Source organism: Marmota flaviventris, chromosome 18 (genome assembly GCF_047511675.1).
Source record: "Marmota flaviventris isolate mMarFla1 chromosome 18, mMarFla1.hap1, whole genome shotgun sequence".
Classification (NCBI taxonomy): Eukaryota; Metazoa; Chordata; class Mammalia; order Rodentia; family Sciuridae; genus Marmota; species Marmota flaviventris.
The window spans coordinates 34,140,551-34,153,747 of NC_092515.1; the positions used below are offsets into that span (position 1 = coordinate 34,140,551).

Consider the following 13,197-nt stretch of genomic DNA (forward strand, 5'->3'; position numbering starts at 1 on the left):
AAATCCCTTTCCATACACAAAATCAACACTGTTCCTTCTTAAAATGGTTTTTCTACTTGGCTTCTGGGATGCCATATACTTTCAGTTTTCCTCCTATACTACTGGTCACCCCTCAGTTTCCTTTTCAGGCTCTTTTTAAAAAAAGTTATTCTGATTTGTTATATATGATGGGAGAATGCTATTCATTTCATATTACACATATAGAGCACAATTTTTCAAGACACTGATTGTACACAAAGTATTTTCACACCATTCATGTCTTATACATGTACTTAGGGTAATGATATCCATCTCATGCCACCATCTTTCCTACCCCTATGCCTCCTCCCTTAACCTCCCTTCCCCTTTGCCCTATCTAAAATTCCTCCATTCCTCCTATGCTCCCTCCACCTCCATTGTGGATCAGCGTCCACATATCAGAGAAAACATTCAACATTTGGTTTTTGGAGATTGGCTTACTTCAGTTAGCATAATACTCTCCAACTCCGTCCATTTGCCTGCAAATGCCATGATTTTGTTCTCTTTTAATGCTGAGTAATATTCCATTGTATATCTATACCACAGTTTCGTTATCGATTCATCTACTGAAGGGCATCTAGGTTGGTTTCACAATTTAGCTATTGTGAATTGTGCTGCTATAAACATTGATGTGGCTGGGTCCCTGTAGTATGCTCTTTTTAAGTTCTTTGGGTATAAACCAAGGAGTGGGATAGTTGGGTCAAATGATGGTTCCATTCCCAGTTTTCCAAGGAATCTCTATACTGCTTTCCAGATTGGCTGCGACAATTTGCAGTCCCACCAGCAGTGTATGAGTGTGCCTTTTCCCCCACATCCTTGCCAACACTTATTGTTGTTTGTATTCATAACAGCTGCCATTCTGACTGGAGTGAGATGAAATCTTCGAGTAGTTTTGATTTGCATTTCTCTAATTGCTAGAGATGTTGAACATTTTTTCATGTTTGTTGATTGATTGTATATCCTCTTCCAAGAAGTGTCTGTTCAGTTCCTTGGCCCATTTATCTATTGGGTTGTTTGTTTTTTTGGTGTTAAGGTTTTTGAGTGCTTTATATATCCTTGAGATTAGTGCTCTACCTGATGTGCTTGTGGTAAAGATTTGCTCCCATTCTGTAGGCTCTCTATTCACCTTATTGTTTCTTTTGTTGAGAAGAAGCTTTTTAGTTTGAATCCACCCCCATTTATTGATTCTTGGTTTTAATTCTTGCGCTACAGGAGTTTTATTAAGAAATCTGGGGCCTAATCTGACATGATGGAGATTTGGGCCTACTTTTTCTTCCATCAGGTGCAAGGTCTCTGGTTTAATTCCTAGGTCCTTCAGGCTCTTCCTTTTCCTGTTTCTTAAATGTTGGAGTCCCATTTATCAACCCTAAACTCCTATGACCTATATTGCTCTAAAGTGTGCTCTGATTGGCTTTTTAATTTAATTTCACCTTTACTCCAGTTACAGGCCACCTTTCTGCCCCTACAACACGTCAGGTTTGTTCCTCTCTCAGATCTCTGGTTTTGCAATTTCCCCTGCCTGAAACATTCTTCCCCTGCATCCTGGCATGGAACTTCATTCAGGTCTTTATCAACATCACCCTCTTGAGGAAGCTTTCATCTCAAACTAGCAATCTTCCATCCCTCTGTTAGCTTCTTGCTCAAGTTATTTTTCATATCTGAATATAATTATTTATTTGTTTTATTGGCTATTTTCCTTGCTAGAAGGTTAGCTAAGCTATCTGAGAATACAAGTTTTGTCTGTCTTACTTATCACTGACCAGTATTCTTAGTATTTAGTAAGTGGTAACACAATGTTGTCAAAAAAAAAAAAAATTGATGAATGTACTGTAACTGTTTAATCAAACAAGGGTATCAATATGATAAACAAACATCTGAAGTAATAAGTTTTTAAACACTAAATAGCTATTTTACTGATGTCATCAATAATATTTAAGATATACTATGAATGTAGATAGAGAACCTTGTCCCTATCCAAAAGACACCTTTAATGTATAAGATACTAATGTACAATAACAATAGATAACTCAAATTAGTGATCTAAACATTTGAAGCCTATAAACTGTACTTACCAACCAAACTTGCTGTGCAAAATATTCGACCGCTTTTTTCTAGAATTTCATGGAATCTCAATTGACATGCTGCAAGTGTTTCATAATCTGTGCTGTGAGCTTGGTGGACTTCAAGTGTGACAGTATTCTTCTGAATATAATGTAAAAATAAGTCGTTAACATGAACAAGATATTGAGAAGTGAAGTTATATTCTGGGTGAAGGCCTTGAACTATGGGAGTTGTCTGTAGTTCAAAATCATAGAAAGCATAGGTACAGAAAGTGACAGGCTCTTTATCTCCAGATGCCTGTAAAACTTCAGAAGAAAAGATTACTTTGTTGATGTGGATTTCAAATAGATTTTCGCCTCGTTCTAGGTGGATGGTTTCATCAAATTCATCGACAGAGTCATCTGGCATGATTTCTGGTTTAAATTTGTACTGTTTGGTGCCATAGGCAATATCCTTTAATTGGGCTACAAGAGAAGACACATAGTTTAGAGATTTTAAAATATTGACATATGAAAATGCAAACTTGTATTTGAAGCAGTCGGACGTTTGAGTGCTTTTAGTGGATAATCTCAATCTTAAATTCTATGACTATACCATTTTTCTTGTTTTGATACATCATTTGTTAAACAATAACAAATTATAACTTCAAAATACACACAAGTATAATTTGTCAACTTATAATACAAAGTTTTTAAAAATTACAACTTTAGTTGTAATATAGCCAAAGCCAGCAAAAGGAAAAAGAAAAGCAGGTTTCTGAATGAACAGCTGAGGTCACTATTTTGTTTCACCTGCTCCTCCACCTTTTCTTTGTCCATTACCTTCTCTCCTTAATTTCTCTTTTCTCAGGCTCCTTTCCTTTAGAGTGATAGGTTACATGTTTCTCCTGTGCGGGGTGAAGTGTATGTTTATTGTCTTCATTATAGTAATGGTTTCACAGTTGTACACACAAGCCCAAACTCACCAAAGTGTATACTTTAAATGTATCTTTTAAAGTACATTAACTATACTTCTTTAAAGCTATTTTTAAAAAGATATCTTTTTATTTACATTTTCCCCTACTGTTACACTCAAGTTTCTATAAAGAATAATGTATGTGCGTGTCTCCAACTACTCATGTAAACCACATTGCCTTACTTTTCCATAAAACTACGGCAGAAAATATCAGCAATAACCAATTAATTGCTAGACTCAATGGATACTGGACCCTGTACTATTTGTTTTCTTTGCTTCTATTGAGACTGATGAAACTATCCCTTCTGTGAACTTCTATCTTGGCTTCCATGTCATTATTTCCCCTGCCCTTCCATTTCTTTCTCTGCTAGTTTTCTGGGGTTCTGCTTTCAATTCTCTTATTAGTCGACATATTCTCATGGGTCATCTCATTTACTTTTATGACTTTTGTTATAATCAGCATGCTGAAAGCTTCCATATTTCTATTTTTAACTCAGATTTCTTTCCTAAATTCCCGACCCATATATCTAATGTTTTACTTCACCCTCTATCTTATAGAATCCCGAAGGCACTTCAAATTCAGTATATCCAAAACAGAAGGTATCATACTGTTTTCTGGCTGTTTTTTTTTTACTTTGAATCTCAAGAGGTTGGTGTTAACATTCATCCAGTTGCCCAGGTTAGACACCAGAGTCATCCTAGATTCCTTTTTTGGTTACTCTCACCATATCTTATAGGGTCACTACTATCCAACACTATTTCCTAAATCTTTATCAGATTTGTCCCTATTCTATCACCACTGTATCTATTTAATACCTTCAATTTACTATCTAGATTATTATGGAACTCAACATGTTTCCTTCCTTCATGTCTTACTCATTCTCCTAATACCAGGAGTATAATCTCCAAAATGCAATACTGAATATACTACTTTTACTTAGTGGTGAAGTCTAGTCTTTTGTGTGTGTGCATGTGTGTGGATTGTTTCTAAAGACTCCACACCTATTTTAGAGTTCCCCAAATCATTTTTCTTTGTGTGCTAGGGATTGAACACAGGACCTCATACATGCTAGGCAAAGCACCCTACCATCAAGCCACATCTCCAGTCCTTTTACCTGAACCTTGAGGTAGGAAGAGGCATTCTCTCATCAGTGTTTTCTTAATACCTGCTATGGTTTGAATGTGTTTCCCCAAGTTCATGTGTTGGAAACTTAATCCCCTATGCAACAGTGTCGAGAGGCAGAATCTTTAAGACGCAATTAGGCCATAGAGGCTCTACCTTCATGAACGGCTTCATGTCATAATCATGGGAGTGGGTTTGATATCATAAGAGTGGGTTTACTATAAAAGTGAGTTTGGTCTCTTCTTGCTTTCCCTTTGTGCATGTTCTTTTGCCCTTCTGCCTTCTGCTATGGCCCTTGACATGAAGGTCCCTCAAGGTGAACTTCCCAGCCTTACAACTGTGAGAAATAAATCTCTGGGTCTGGGGTTATAGCTCAGTGGTAGAACATGTGCTTAGCATTCACAAGACCCTCAGTTCAATCTTCAGCACCAAGAAAAAATACCCTTGAGGGTGGTGCCTCAATTTTTTTCCTATTTGTATTCTTTACTGGCTAGCACTTTGCTTAGGATGCATTAGAGACTTGATCATGTTTACTGAATAAGTCAATGAATTTAAGAGACATATAAAACATACTTGTAAAAGTTTGTTAAGTTTTGAAAAGAATGAAAATTCTTAACTCTGTGACCTCCCTTTTAACCAAGAAAGTTCCATTAAGCAAATTTTTATTGAGTACTACTTGGAAGAAAAGGTACACACTGCTCCTCGACTTTTGGAAAGCCTTGTTCAGTCAGATAAAGATATTTATTTTGCCCTTCTTCATAGATCAGAAGTTTTAAAAGTATGGTGTAGGCACCTCTGAGGGTCTCTAAAACTGTTTTAGGGGGTCGATGAGGACAAAACTAATTTCATACTACTACCAAGATGTTATATGCCTTTTTCATTTTATTGTCTTACATGTGTATAATGAAGTTTCTCAAAGACTACATGATATGTGTTATTAAGACAGATTAAATGCAGAAACAGATGTAATAATCCAGCTGTTTTCTATTAAGTCAGATCCTAAAAAGATTTGCAAAACATTAAAAATTTTTAAAAATTAAAAATAATACTACTCTACTCATATATATATATATATATATATATATATATATATATATTTTTTTTTTTTTTTTTTTGGGTAAACAGAACTTTTAAAAATAAATACTAGGGCTGAAGTTGTGGCTCAGTGGCAGAGTGCTTGCCTGGCACGTGTGAGGCCCTGGATTTGATCCTCAGCACCACATAAAAAAATAAATAAAAATAAAGGTATTGTGTCCAACTACAACTTAAAAATAAATGTTCGAAAAAACAAATACTATAATTAATGTTAACATACAATAGGTTTATTATTATTTTAACATGAATTAGAAATATTTAAAAATTTTCTCGCTTGATTTTTAATATGATAAATATCAAAAAGTATATATTGTGAGAAAAAGGCCTCTATGATCATAAATAAGTTTAAGAGGGTAAAGTTACTGCTGGCACAGATGACTAAGTATTATACAGCAGTGGACATGAAAGAGTCGAGTACCCATCAGTGTAGAACTTATATGGTGGTTACAGTGAATATGCAAAACTCTAACAGCTGAGGAACACTTATATAATCCCTACACATATATTTTCTGAGTACCTGAGGGGAAAACTGGGGAGGTAAGTGCTGTGCTAGCCATATGAAGCCTCACACCGGCATCTGAATAGCTTGCAGTCATTTCTAACCATAAAGAATCATGGGCCCCCAAATCACTAGGGGTGGGACTCCATAAGCCACAATTTAGATGGGTTCCTCAGATTATTCTCATACTTGCTAAAGTTTGAAAATCACTGCAAGGGCATTTTAGGTAGAGAGATGGTTAGGAGTAATCAGAGCCAGGTTCCTGACATGGGGGAGCACTGAGTTTGATTTTGAAGCACAGAAGGGTCTATGTTGAGGTCAAGGTGGAAAGAAGGTTTAGACATAACAAACTGTAAGAACAAAAGCAGGATGCTGGAACTGAGCAAGATGAAGGAACCTAAGAGGAAGAAAGCCTATTTGGTGAGGAGTGTAAGTTGCTTAGAAGGGAAATAACAAACATGGTGTTAAATTTGAGCCTGTGGTACTTTATGAAGTACTCTGAAATCTTGCCTGCAACAATGAAGCAGTAGGGAATTACTAAAACTTCTTAAGCAGAAAAGAATCAGATGAAAGAGCTTTTCTGGTAACTTATTATTATAGCTATGAATTTGGAAAAATACAGCAAAAAGATACTGTGAGTGAAGATTTGGATGACATTTTCAGCCATTATAAGATCCATTCCTCTAGTTACTGTGTATACGGTACCTTCTAGTTTCTGGATGCGTGCAGCTCTGACATCAAGAAGATGAACATATTGTTCCACTTTAAGTTCATAATCTTGCTGCAAACTTTCCATCTTATGGGTCACTGCCTCAACTTCCATCTAAAAAACAAGAGCACATAAACTTCAATACTATAATTAGTTCCATTTTCATTTATCAAAGTTACTATGATTCAAGCATTTTCTAGATCCTGGGAATACCAGGTCCTATAAACTATGGTTTCCTGATCTCATATAGCTTACAGTTTAGAAAATTATACTTGGCAATGTTCACAAATAAGAAGTAAAGTAAATAAAACTCTGGATTCCTTTTTATGGAGATGAGTTTCTGTTTTATTAAAAGCTAACGTAAAGCCTGGCATGGTGGTGCTTGCCTGTAATCCTGGCTACTTGGAGGGCTGAGGCAGGAGGATCCCAAGTTTGAGGTTAGGGAGGGCAACTTATTGAGTCCCTGTTTATAAAAGAAAAGAAGAAAACAAACAAACAAACAAACATAAGGTGGTCCACTGCTACTATTAATTGCCCTAAACCAGGGACTTATTTGTTTTTAGACTATTTCTTTTTTTTAAATGTTTTATATTTTAGTTTTAGGTGGACACACAATCTTTTATTTTATTTTTATGTGGTGCTGAGGATCGAACCCAGTGCCTCATGCATTCTAGGTGAGCACTCTACCACTGAGCCACAACCCAGCCCCTGTTTTTAGACTATTTCTAACCACCTAGTCACAAGACTAAATTATAGGGATGTGGTAATATATAATAAGAGGTGGCAATAGATAATAGGGTATAATAGATGAATACATGATAACACATATGTTTAAGAAAAGTAAATCATCAGGAGAACAGCATAGAAAACCTACCCTCTTGATTTAGTACAGAGTGTACTACTTACCTGATAATCTTTGTTAATTTTATGCTGCATGATTAGCATGTTTCTTGTCTTTTCAAGTTCTTGCACTGTTTCTGCATGAGTTGCTTGCAGCTCTCTCATGGAGTGTTCCAGATCTTTATTAATTTTACTGTCTACTTTCTCTAAAAATGAAAGGTCTCCATTTTTTTGTTCTTTTTGAGCCTAAAACAAAAACATGTTTATTACTGAAGAATTTCTAAAATGTGACCGTGTGAATTAACGTAGATCAAGCAGGAAACAATCATTGAAAACATGTATTCAGTTTTTTCCATTAGGAATACAGCAGTTCTAAAACATATTTGCATAGATATTTGGAACAATTTAAAAAATTAAAAAACAGTTTATTACCTCATGACATAAAAAAGAATCATTATTTATTTCTCTTTAATTAAAATGTACACTATGATCTAAAAAGGAAGTAAGTGTGTATTTTTGTGTCTTCTTGTGAGTATCAGTGTATCCCAGAACTAGAAAATTGTTATATTTACAATTCAGTATTTTACTTGAGATAACAGGGTGTAAACCAAGGCCTCTTAGGGCAGAAAATTGTTGATTAGTTTTTTATTGTGAGACAGGCAAAAATAAAATGTTTAGCATAATTAAAGGAAGTGCTTTAAACACGAGTTTTTGATGTTTACTTTATTGTAATTTTGATGTCATTATGAAATATGCATTTGCTGCAACTAAATGTCATCTGAACACTTTCATGAGTCTTAGCAGATACACGTCCTGTGTGTGTGTGAAAAATGCAGTAAGTTTCAGAAGATGCAAAAATAATTCACTTTCCAAATGCAAGGGTTACAGATAAAGGTCATCAGTATATTGAAATAGTTTTATGTACATAAAACTCCAAGGGTGTAGTTCAGAAAGTTACCTTTATAAGCAGGAGAGCTTCACTCAGTTCATCAGCATTAATATCACTCTCCTGCAACAGATTAAGTAAAAGTTCACAATGAAATATTAATGGAAAGTTAAGAGAAATTCCAACTACTCAGTTTTTTTTCTAATGGAATATAAGGTGTCTGTTACCATGACTTAATAAACTAAGTATCAGAGACAATCCAACTATTGAGAATATCCTCATAGAATATAAGCTTCCTGATACCATGAGTTAAAAAACCAAGTCATATGTTCATAATCTTTTGCTTTGAAATTATAGTATTTTTTTCTGTGCTAAAACATGTACATGTGATTTTTGAGTTTATTTCCTAAATAAGAAATAGTTCACCTGGTTGAAAAACTTCATGTGGTTTTTAAGTTCATCGAGTTGTTGCTTTTGTTCCAGACACTGTAACTGAAGTCCTCTATTCTCTTGAATGAGTTTTTCATTTTGGTCTTAAAAATAAAGTCAACACAATTAGAAAGGTAAGTGAGAATTAGGCCTAAGAACACATTTTAAATTAATTTAATTCCTGATAAGCCCTAAGCCTGATCTAGTATTGTTCAGGTCAAAGAGAAAATTGAGCTAGCACCTAAACAAAGGCAGCAGGGGAATAAGGAACAAACGAACACTATCATGTGTCTACCATATGATTCACTTGCTTATCAAAAACTTAAGTTCACAATATTAATATAAGGAAATTGTGGCTTCTGGGACTTCAAAGGCAAGTTCTATTTAAAATGCCTAAGAATATATGTTTCTAAATCTATAATTTTTACTTACTTATTAAGGGTCCTGAAAGGCATGCAAAAATAAAAAAAAAAAAAGTTTTGTCTATAGTTTTCTAATCCTCCTTTGAATTTTCTTTCCCCAACTCAGCATAAAGTTTTTGTATTACGACAATTTTTCTGATAAGCTCTGGATCCATAATTTAATCAACCATACTTCTAACCAATCTGTTCCAATAGGAGAAACAGATTCTCAACCAGCGCAAGATACTCAATAATGATTTGTATGTGTTCTTTATTCACTATGTTCATGCTATTAATTAATAGGACATGGATGTAGAGCTATTGTTAAGGGATGGATATAAGTTACTTTTGCCGAGGCACTCATTCGCAAGATTGTAAAGTAGAGCTACAGAATAGAGCGAATTCATAAAGACTATTTTTTTTTTACTCTGCATTAAATATGTTAAGCATTGTTTTAAAAAAGCACAACAGCTAGCAACAAATCCACTGCAGACTTGAGCTTCGTGCTTCTCAGTGCACTCTGCACTAGAGTTCACCCAGGCAGTTATCTTCCTTTGCTGACTCTCTGTGGACTAACTCTAAACCATGTCATCCAAAGTGTCTCCACTAATTTCATTCTGCTCTCAATGATTTATGTTTATCATAAGTTCTCAACTTAGGTTGTACATTTTTGTTTCCTTTCCTTAAGAAAAAAAAAAAAAAGAAAGAAAGAAATCAACACATTTGCCAAGAATTCTTTCCATGAATGCATTTGCATTCTGACTGCATTTTCTACAAAAATATGTTTCTGCCTTTTATAAGGCTTTGTGTTCTCAAGCTATAAATACTACATATAAGTAAAAATGTTAAGTTACACAGTTAAAAAGTAATAAACTGAATTTGGATGTTTTAAATATTTTCTGGCAGTCTCAGAAGTTACAAAAAATTACAACCTTAAGATACAAAGAGTTGCAGAGACAATTTAATCTCAAATATATAATAAGCACTTTTATCGCATTAATAGACGGTTAAAAGGTCATCCTATGGAATAAGTTACTTTTATACAGTAAACTAGCAGAATTTCCAAATATGAAAGATACTCGGAAATTTTGAAGATAAAGGTCCAACACCTGACATTTCAACTGAAAATTAGGATTAATAATAAATAAGAGTTCTTATGAGATAAACTAACTCTTTTGGTTAAGGAGTAGAATATGTTGATTAGGTTAAAACAACAACTAGATAGAATGATTAAGAAAAACAAAAACAAAAAACCAAAGTAAATACAGTCAGAAGTAAAAAGTAAAACCAAAAATACTGAGGATAATACAATTTTATTCTATGGTCAAAACAAGACACTTAGGGGTTCTAAAAATGAGCTATGGTATAAAGAACATGGTTGTTCCACCTTAATCTAGTCACAGTGTGAATTTTGATCATTATTTCTATGCTTCAATTTTTCTATCCTTTTAAATTTTCAGAGCAGAGTTCTTAAGAATGATATGTTAATGGGTATGAATAAACTTAAACGTTTCCATTCTTTACTCATTTCTGTTTCAACAACTATGTCTCCATTCACTGATGTTTTTAAAACTGGGCATTATTAGTAGGAAAATAACTTAGTAGGAGACATTACTGAGTACCAGTAACCTTTTCTTTACTGAATTTATGTAGACTTATACATTATATTTTTCCTTTCTTAAACTGTTTATTGAGGATATAACTCTTGGATCTTTAAAAAGTACTGAAACGCCTACAGTTCAAAGAGGAAATAGACTTGCTGAATTATAATATGAAAAATCAAAGCACTCTGTACAAGATGAAAAATAACCTCCTTACATTATGATTTGACAAAAAGCAGGTTAAGCTAAACAGCATTTTATTCAAATGAGATAACATTTCACTCTTTTAAACTTATGTTCTTCTAGCACACCATTAATAAGCAGAGTGCAGAGAACAATTCAACTAAACAATTTTCAGAGCTCCTTTGTGCTAATATCTTCAGCTGTGATCAATATAACCATATGCATTATGCTGAATTATGCATTTCAGCTAAAGATAGAAAGGAACTTTCAAAAGCAAGCCCTTAAACACATGCAGTTAATTTAAGCATTAACCAAATGCAAACTGCATTTACATATCCTTCCCCCGCATATTCGCACAATCTGAAACTAATTTGTACCTTGAATAAAGAGGTGAGTATTCTCTAAAAATAATTTGCCATTTAGATGAATGACTACAAGAAGCCAGGGAAACATCTTCTGGCAAAGAACACTTGCTACATGAAAAGGTAAATGTGTGAGGAGTGAGGAGAGCTCAAAGTAAAATTAACCAACTTCAAAATTTGTAACATAATAAAAAAACTTTCTCAATATTAAAATATTTTCTTAAATAGAAAATTTCATTTTTAAAATTTACTGTTTCCCTGGAAAAAAATGGTTAAAGGCTGCAACATTTTTCTTATAATTTATCGTAATATGTTTACAAAGAAACAAAAACTTAAATCCTCAGACCTGTGAATTTGAACTAGTCAAAGAAAAATAACTGGAAAATAACAGTTCTGAAAAATTTTCTTTAGGAAATAATCATTGGATAAAAGTATAAAGATTTGTGTAGAAAATGTTGCTTATTGAAAAATTAAGTTACTTAAATATTCATCAATAGAAGGTTGTTAAATGAGCTATGGTACATCCACACTGGAAAACTATCACAGTCATTATAAATGTGATTTAAATTTATAGTCAAGAAACAATTTTACCTTATATACAAAAGCACATTATAAAACTATACACATATAGAAATAACTCTGAAAAGACATACATCAAATATAGCACTGATTATCCTGAGGGCTAAGAAATTGGGTGATATTTTGGATTTTATTTTCTGGACTTTAATTCACAGTGTGCCTAAGTTATTTTCAGTATTCAAAAAAATTTCCCAGAGATATAAGAACCAGTTAGAGAGAGAGAGAGAGAGAGAGAGAGAGAGAGAGAGAGAGAGAGAGAGAATGAATATGAGAATGGACTAAATGAATTAAAATACCTTTGCAATTATAATACTTAATAATTAAGAAGAACTCTCAGTATTAATTTAACAATAATAAACAGGTTAAAAAAAACACTGAGATTTTACTTCCTTTAGAAGACTTTCTTTCCAAAGATGAATTAAGATGTCTAAAACAACATAGTTTTGATATCTAAGGAAATACAGCAAAGGATAGAAATAAAAAAGGTTTATTTCATTTAAGAAAGAGCAATTTATCTGTTTTTGGAAAAGTGAGAGGGAATATAGAGCACTTCCTCTTCCTTCAGTGAACAAGAATTTATTGAGCAACTGCTAAGACAAAACACTGTTAGGTATCTGACACTGCACATTAAAACCAGGAACCATGTATCTTTGACATCAAAACTTTCTTCACCAGGTCAGAAGATAATGCTGCCATTTTATTCTACTCACAATCTCCCAGAAAATTTCACACAGAAATCTATCAACTGATTTAATCACTTGGTGAATAAATATTGACTGCTGTTTTTTTATTAGAATTCAGACCCTATTGATTATAAGATTTATTAAAACATGAAAAAAATCTGACTACAATTTTAAAATGCTATCACTTATAAGATGTATCCCAGTTTTATACATATAAAAATGTGAAAAATAATGTTCCTTTTATTCAATAAGATAATGGCATTGTGATCTAAATCAATGAGAGTACTAACTACAAATATAATATTTTTTACTGAGTTTATATTAAGCTTTTAAACATTCTCATGCAACTGAATTGCAAAAGTTCCAAGGAAGCAACCTTATTATCACATTACTTGGTTTGTCTAGTAGATGAGCAAACAGATTACATCACTTGAATCAAATAATTCAGTTCCCCAATGGTGCATTTGCATGTACTATCTGTGTGTGTGTGTGTGTGTGTGTGTGTAATTCAGATGTCTTCTTTAATTATAATTACGTTACTTATATGAGACAAGAAAGGTAAGATTTGTACCTTATAACATCAAACCTATTAATGGTAATTATTTTGGCAGAGATTTTGATAAAGCTTCCTGGTATTTAAATTTACTGGCACAGAACAGAATAAGATGTCTCATTACCAGAGAGATTTTCCTGTTCAACCTACCAAAACCAACAAACAACTACTTCTGCCACTCTGTCATTTTACACCATTTTGTTTTTCCTCCCATTATATTT

The 13,197-nt window shown here is 33.5% G+C and overlaps 1 protein-coding gene across 3 annotated transcripts in view; it reads right to left on the reverse strand.

The window, feature by feature from the left end:
• The window catches only part of Rpgrip1l (RPGRIP1 like), a 101,557-nt gene that overhangs the window by 55,303 nt on the left and 33,057 nt on the right, over positions 1-13,197 (reverse strand). For all 3 annotated transcript variants that reach the window (XM_071604436.1, XM_071604435.1, XM_027938964.2), the window contains exons 11-15: positions 8,612-8,718; positions 8,258-8,308; positions 7,366-7,545; positions 6,456-6,573; positions 2,091-2,543 (exon numbers count right to left, since the gene is read on the reverse strand). In XM_071604436.1, the coding sequence (XP_071460537.1) occupies positions 2,091-2,543; positions 6,456-6,573; positions 7,366-7,545; positions 8,258-8,308; positions 8,612-8,718 (909 nt within the window). The remainder of the gene's footprint in view (positions 1-2,090; positions 2,544-6,455; positions 6,574-7,365; positions 7,546-8,257; positions 8,309-8,611; positions 8,719-13,197) is intronic.